Source organism: Orycteropus afer, unplaced genomic scaffold (assembly GCF_000298275.1).
Source record: "Orycteropus afer afer isolate SDZICR_OR568_19922 unplaced genomic scaffold, OryAfe1.0 scaffold00080, whole genome shotgun sequence".
NCBI classification, from domain to species: domain Eukaryota; kingdom Metazoa; phylum Chordata; class Mammalia; order Tubulidentata; family Orycteropodidae; genus Orycteropus; species Orycteropus afer.
In genome coordinates, this window is record NW_006921667.1 from 10,923,752 (window position 1) to 10,931,277 (window position 7,526).

General features: G+C 37.3%; 1 protein-coding gene across 1 annotated transcript in view; it reads right to left on the bottom strand.

Moving 5' to 3' along the window:
• ULK2 (unc-51 like autophagy activating kinase 2) overlaps window positions 1–7,526 on the bottom strand; it is a 241,121-nt gene that overhangs the window by 231,760 nt on the left and 1,835 nt on the right. The window contains exons 3-4 of the mRNA XM_007941497.2: window positions 4,720–4,752; window positions 4,341–4,377 (exon numbers count right to left, since the gene is read on the bottom strand). Coding sequence (XP_007939688.1) covers window positions 4,341–4,377; window positions 4,720–4,752 — 70 coding nt within the window. The remainder of the gene's footprint in view (window positions 1–4,340; window positions 4,378–4,719; window positions 4,753–7,526) is intronic.

Sequence of the window (7,526 nt, forward strand, 5' to 3'; positions counted from 1 at the left end):
ACGAACTTTGTGGCTTGAACTCCTCTGCCGTGCGTGCGAAAGCCAGGCGGCTCCGGGCCCCATCCCCCTCCAGAGACGAACTTTTCAGCTTGAACTTGTCGGCTTCTACACGCTTGTGAGCCATTTACCTAAGATAAATCTCTCTCTCTCTCTCTCTCTATAAGAGAACTTTGCTGGTTTTTGTGTTTCTCTAGAGAACCCAATCCAACACACATAGGGAGACAGCTTCGAGGGCAGGAGTACATGGGAGGGGACGACACAGGGAAGAGGTAACTATGGGAGGAAGTGGGTGAGGAGCTGTTGCATTGTGGGAAACTGTAGTCAATGTCATGAGACAAAGTGTATGTGAGCCACTGTATGGAAAATGAATTGGCTCTGTAAACTTTCTCCCAAATCACAGTAAAACTTTAATTTAAAAAAAAAAAAAAACCTCTTTGGAATGAATATCAAATGTAGAGTTCAACATCATGGACAGAAATTCTGTCAAAATTAACTGCTGCAAGAGTAACAGTGCTTTTAACAGTGAGTAGTACTTTTGTTAATGAAGAAAGCTAATATGCTAATGAAGGATTTAAGCTGGTACCAAAAAAAAAAAAAAAACCACCACCACTCACTGCCTTCAAGTTGGATCCGACTCACAGCAACCCCTCCTTGGGTTTCTGAGGTGGTATCACTATGGAAATAGATGCTCAACCTTCCTTCCTGAGCAAGTTAAAGTTAACATTGAGAGTATAAGCTCAGGCCTGGCTGCCAGACTTAGTGTATTCTGCTAATTAATTTAGAATCTATTTTACTATAAATCTGCAGCTGAAAGAATTTGCCTTCTATTTCTTAAAAATGTGAAAGGCATTTTATTTCTAAATAAAAGGATTAAATAACCATGTTGTGATATAAAAATTGGCACTAAACAGGCCTCCTAGATCAGCACTCACCAACAGAAATATAATGTAAGCCACATATGTAACCTTTCTTTTCTATCAAGCATTCAAAATCCAGTGTACATTTTACATTTACAGCACATCTTATTGGGGCTGGCCACATTTCAAGCACTCATTAGCCCCGTAAGGTTAATGACTACCATACTGGACAGTGCAGCTCCAGACAGTTCCCTGAGGATCAGAATTTCTTTTTTATGTCTCTAAAAGTATTTCAAACCACAAGTAAATCCCTTAAGGACCGTGGCAGAGAGGGACCAGGAAAAGGTTAATAACCAAAATCAAATAACCATGAAGGGATATAACACTGGAATTAGAATGATGCTTGCCTATCTGACTCCAACATTCAAACTCTTAAGTTCTTCACTATTCAGTCCCTTACCCAAATAATACTGCTCTGGAATATCAAATGTAGAGTTCAACATCATGGACAGAACTGCTGTCAAAATTAACTTAAATGTGCTACAACAGTAACAGTGCTTTCATCAATGAATAATACTTCTGTTAATGTAGAAAGCTAATATGCTAACAAAGGATTTAAGCTGGTAAAAAAAAAAAAAAAAAAAAAACCTCACTGCTGAGTCAAATCTGACTCAGAGCAACCCTTCCATGGGTTTCTGAGGCAGTATCACTACGGAAATAGATTGCCCAACCTTCCTTCCGAGTAAGCTGGTAAGGTGCCACTCAAATCCCAGTGGAAAGGAGGTTTCTTCTGGAACACCAAGAATCTCAAGAGAACCAAGATTCAGAGATTAACAAGTAACATAATGAAGGTAGAAGCAGAGTGCTGAGAAATAAGATAAACAAAACAGGGAACTTGCTGTTTGCCCAACTTGAGCTTTGGGATGTACTGGGAAGAGGACTTTACTGTTTTTATAAAATTATTTTTCCTTATTATTTCCTACCTACATACTGTGAATAATTTAGAAAATACAGAATAAAGATTTATTAAAAAATCACTCTTAACACACGTAACAAAATACTAAAAATGGCTACCTCTGGATATTTCCTTCGAACATTTTTCAAGGTGAGACCAACATTTATTTGTAATTTTGCATCATGTCCTGCTCCTTAATATTATGACAAGTATTTTCCCAACTTATTACAATTATTTGTTTTAATGACTAAATATCATTCTATCATTTTAGTAAACCATTCTCATACTAACCTACACTAACACTTCTGCTAACACTTCAATGAACATCTTTGTCCTTGAGGTTTTGTTTCTGTATTCAGAATTCCACATATGGAGTATGAACATTGTGGTAGTTTAGTTTGTGTGTCAACTTGGCTGGGCCTGGATGAATGGCTGGGCAGCTGGATGTAGTTAGTATTCCCCATGATGAGACTGGTAATCAACTCCATGGTGGAATCTGCTGTGACCAGCAGAGTAGCTAGCTGCCTTAGGGAATGTGGTCTGCCTCCTATATATAAGAAGCCTTGAAGAACAGTCTCTAGCTTATAGCACACTTGGACCCTGCATGTAGCCATGTCGTTGTTCAGCAGACTGCCATGCTCTGCTGACCTGCGGACTTACAATGGACTTGATTAATGGCCTGCCGTGTGGTTTGGTAACATTGGGACTGTGCCTTTTTACTTGTCAACCTTGGGCTTAGCGGCCTCAGCAGCCAGCAGCTGTCTGAGTGAAGAAAAGCCTCCAGCTTCAGTAGGCCGGGAGCTGGAGGCAGAGCTGAAGCCAAGGCTGAGGGGCTTTCCACTCAGCCCCTATAGCCTGGCACTTTGAACTTGGACTTAAAGCCTCCAAACTGTAAGAGAATAAACTCCTGTTTGTTAAAGCCATCCCATTTGTGGTGTATTCTTGTCAGAGTGGCACCAGGTAACCCGAACAAACATTAAAATTCCGTTTACATATTGCCAAACTCCTTTCTACCAGTAGTAAATTAAAGTCCCTACCTAACTCCATTCTACTGTTAAATGATTTTTTAAAAAATTTTGTCACTAAATTGACACACGTGTGAAAAAGAAAAAAGCAGACAAGCTTATAGAGAGCTCTGACTGTATTTTAATTTCATGTTTTTTACCTGTGAGGTATAACAATGTTCTTTATATTATTCTCTTTAACCAAAAAAAAAAAAAAATCATTGCCATGGGCACAATTCTGACTCATAGTGATGCTGTAAGACACTGCAGAAGAGCCCCATAGGGCTTCCAAGTCTATACATCTTTACAGAAGCAGACTGCCACATCTTTCTTCCACAGAGAGGCTGGTGTGTTCAAATCACTGACCTTGAGGTTAACAGCTGAACACTTAACCAGTGTGCCACCAGGACTCTTTATTATTCTCTTTACAGCCTTTAAACTTCTGCAATATCATATATCTTCTAGATTTTTTTAAGTATCTCATTTTAATTGCACTCCCTGATTACTATTTACCTAGTAATTTTACCATTGAATATATGTATTTGTACTATGTTGTTTTTCTTTTGTGAACTGTCCATACCCTCAGTGATTTTGAGTTTTGTTTTTGTGCATATATCAAGTGCTTTTACCTCCAACTGCTATGATCTATTTAAACATAGAGCATATTAATCTGTGGCTATCTTTTTGCATATTTTCCTTGCATCTTTAAGAGGTAAACACACAGATGCTGGGCTCACTAGCATCATTAATACTTTGGAGGGATGAACTGGTCTCAAGGCCACATATCCTACACATATGCATTTTGAGTACAGAATTTCAAGTAATTAAGTATTAAAATCTTACCCTAGTGCCAAGAAATAACTTCCATGTTACCCTTAATCTTCCATAACTTCCTCTTCTTTTTTAAAAATTTACACCAAATTTTCACATTAATAAACACATTCTTGGATACATTCATCCCCTATGATTTTACTTTATTTTTAAAGAACTGAAAAAGACTGAAGGTTCACTGCTAGCAATGCAGTCAAATTTTTTGAAGGAGAGAAATCCCTTTCAGCTTCTCGTCTCCCAGGGAGAAAACCAATCTCACAAACATTGTCAGAGACAGGCATAAATAAAGGTAAATTACTTACATGTAAGTAAAGTTTAGAAACAAAACTACAACAAACACAAGTGGCCAGTAAAGTGAACAACAAAAAAAAAAGCTCACTGCCATGGAGTCTGATCCAACTCACAGCAACCCCACCTTGAGTTTCCGAGGTGGTATCACTACGGAAGTAGACTCTCCAACCTTCCTTCCAAGGAGTGGCTGGTGGGTTTGAACCACCAGCCTTCTGGTTAGCAAGCAAATGCCTTAGGCGCTACGTCACCAGAGCTCTCAGTAAAATGACTACAAACTAAATTAAGATTTATTGAATTGCTTCTACACAAATGTAGGAAACAAGTGCAGCCTATTTTAGAACTCTCAGGATTAAACAGGCTATAGTACTGCTCTTACTCAACACTGACACACACAAAAATTACCTTGCAAATAATCTGCCAGATCTCCACCATTGCAATACTGATTGATATAAAAGAAAAAGTAGTTAAAATAAAGGCACTGATTCAAGATTAATTCAATCCATTATCAGTTAGTTTTAATTTAAAAGTCATTTTTATATAATGTAAGTCATCTGAAAAACATAATTATAAAAAAATTTTACTTTTATATTTGATTTTATATTTACTGATTAAATAAATATTAATGTATGATATTTAATCATAAATCAATGAACTGATTTTATTAAATTTTCAAATAATACCTACTGTCAATTTTAAAAATACATATTAATTAATGAAATAAATAATAAACATAAATTTAAAAAAATGAAATAAATAAAACAGAAGCTTGTATAGTACCTACCTCCATCACCAGAAAGACAGAGTTGGGTAATTCCTAAAAAGTAAACATTAAAAATCATTTAGATCAGAGAAAAAATTAAACACAAATTAAAAAAAAAAGTGAATAGAAATACTACACATATTCTTTATTAAATGAAATCATAAAGTTCATTAGAAAGTGAAATTTAAAATTCCGAACAATGATTTAAACATTATCATCTTCACAAGTCAAAATCAAGTTTTCATTAATACTAACGTACTAATCAAGAAGTTCGATTTGCTTATGGAAAGAACAAAAGAAAATATTTGTCTATCTTTTGGTTATGACTGACCTAAAACAGTATCTAAGACAAAATGCATTTGGGCTTAAGAATGGCCCCATTTATGAGGATGGCACAGGACCAGGCAGTATTTCTTTCTGTTGTGCACAGGGTTGCTGGGAGTCAGAACAAATCTCAGTAACACTATTACACCAAAAGTTGCAAAAAATATTTAGAATATTTAACAGTGATCTCAAATAAATTTAAAAATTGATTACCAAGTACCTATCAAATCTGACTCTGATTTGCCTGTAACTCTTCCAAGTAAGTCTTAACTCTTTTGAACAGTGTACAGAATGTATCATCCTCTTATACAGCTAGCCTCAAAAGCAGGTAACATCTGGGCTAACTGCCTGTGCTTTTTGGAAAGTAAGTTGAGTCTCTACATCACTCTTCTGCACATTTATAAATTCTACAGACAACAATATAAGTATGAGAAGTGAAATCATAAGTTCTAGAAGAAAACATAACTCACTCACTGCTGTCAAGTCAATTCGACTCATAGGAGATCGGGTGGCGTAGTACCCAAGGCATTTGACTGCTAACCAGAAAGCTGGCAGTTCAAACCCACCAGTCACTCCCTCAGAAGGAAGGCTGTGCAATCTACTTCTGTAAAGATACCACCTCAGAAACCCAAAAAGGGGTTGCTATGAGTCAGATCTGACTCAACAGCAGTGAGGGTTTTTTTTTTTTTTTTTGAGAAGAAAACATGGGGGAACATGTTCATAATCTCAGGGTGAAAAAATCTTTACATGATATGAAACCTCTTGTTGGGTGCCATCAAGTTGATTCCAACTCATAGGGCAGAGTAAAACTATCTCACTGAGTTTCCTAGGCTATAGTCTTCACAGGAACAGATCCAGGTCTTTTATCCTGCAGAGCACCTGGTGGATTTGAACCACTAACCTTTTGGTTAGCAGCCTTAGCCACTGCATCACCACAGCTCCTGGTATTGCAATAGCCTCCTAAATAGTTCCCCATATTCACTCCTAGGAGATCTGGTGGCATAGTGCCTAAGGCATTTGACTACTAACCAGAAGGCTGGTAGTTCAAACCCACCAGCCACTCCTCAGAAGGAAAGTTGGGCAATCTACTTCCATAATAATACTGCCTCAGAAATCCAAGGAGGGGTCCCTATGAGTCAGATCCAACTCGATCAACAGCAGTCAGTTGCACTTTCCAGAGTAGCCAGTCTTTTACATAAAGAAATCGCTATACCAATTAATTTATAAAGGACAATATTCTTTTCTCTAACCATAATGGCTAAATCTGATTATCAGATATATATATTCCTTTCCTGGCATAAAAGTACCTGGAATGCAGAATTTTAATCATGAAATTATCCAATTAAAAAGAAAGCAAACAAAAGTGAATAGTCTCTTCTAGTTGAAGGAAGAAGTAAGTAACTTTAATCTCACCATGCGGAGAAGCCCCATTAACATGACCACGCCTTTATGCCCAGTTATACACACTTGTGCACCTGCAAACGAAGCATGTACTTGCTTTTTTTTTAAAAGTATAATCCTTTCTCATTTTTTTGGTTAATGTTATGGATTGAATTGTGCCTGCCCCTTTTCCCCTCAAATGTGTGTTGGAATCCAAATGTGTGTTGGCTATTATAAGCAATGCTACAATAATGATTCTTGTACAGATATCTGAATTCCCCCATTTTGAAATAGGATTTTGTTATGTTAATGAGGCCCTATCACTATACAGTGTGTCTTAAAACATAACTTTTGAGATACAGAGAAGAGTAGATTAGATGAAGAGAGAAGCAACTGCAAATAGGGGAAAGATAGATGTCACACAGACATCACCATGGTTACAGAAGCTGAGACAAGGATATTCTCCAAGAACAAAAAAAGCCTTCCTCTAGTGTGTACACCCTAAATTTGGACTTCTAGCCTCCTCAACTCTGAAAAAATAACTATCTGTTCATTAAAGCCACTCACCTGTGGTATCTGTTACAGCAACACTATACTACTAAGACTTCATCTTCTCCAAGCAGACCTTCCCTTACTAAGGAATATTCACTTGTTTCCAGTTTTGGCTATTATAAGCAATGCTACAATAATGATTCTTGTACAGATATCTGAATTTTCCTGGTTTTACAGTTATGAGATAAGATACTCAGGATTCAGGGTTTGTTAGTATGTAAAGAGTATTGATTCTGACTCATAGCAACCCCCAATGGGTTTCTGAGATGATAAATCTTTACAGTCTTGCTTCCATGGAGTGGCTGGTAGGTTTGAACCACCAACCCTCCTGGTTAGCATTCAGATGCCTTAGGCACCATGCTACCAGAGCTCCATAAAAGAGTATATGTATTTTTAATGGTTAAGAAATATTCCTCTTCATTCACATATTTTCAACTACCTATTATATTGTTGCTGTTGTTGTTATGTGCCGTCGAGTCAGACCTGACTCATAGCGACCCCTCCTTGGGTTTCCGAGGCAGTATCACTACGGAAGTAGATTGCCCCATCTTCCTTCCGAGGAGTGGCTGGTG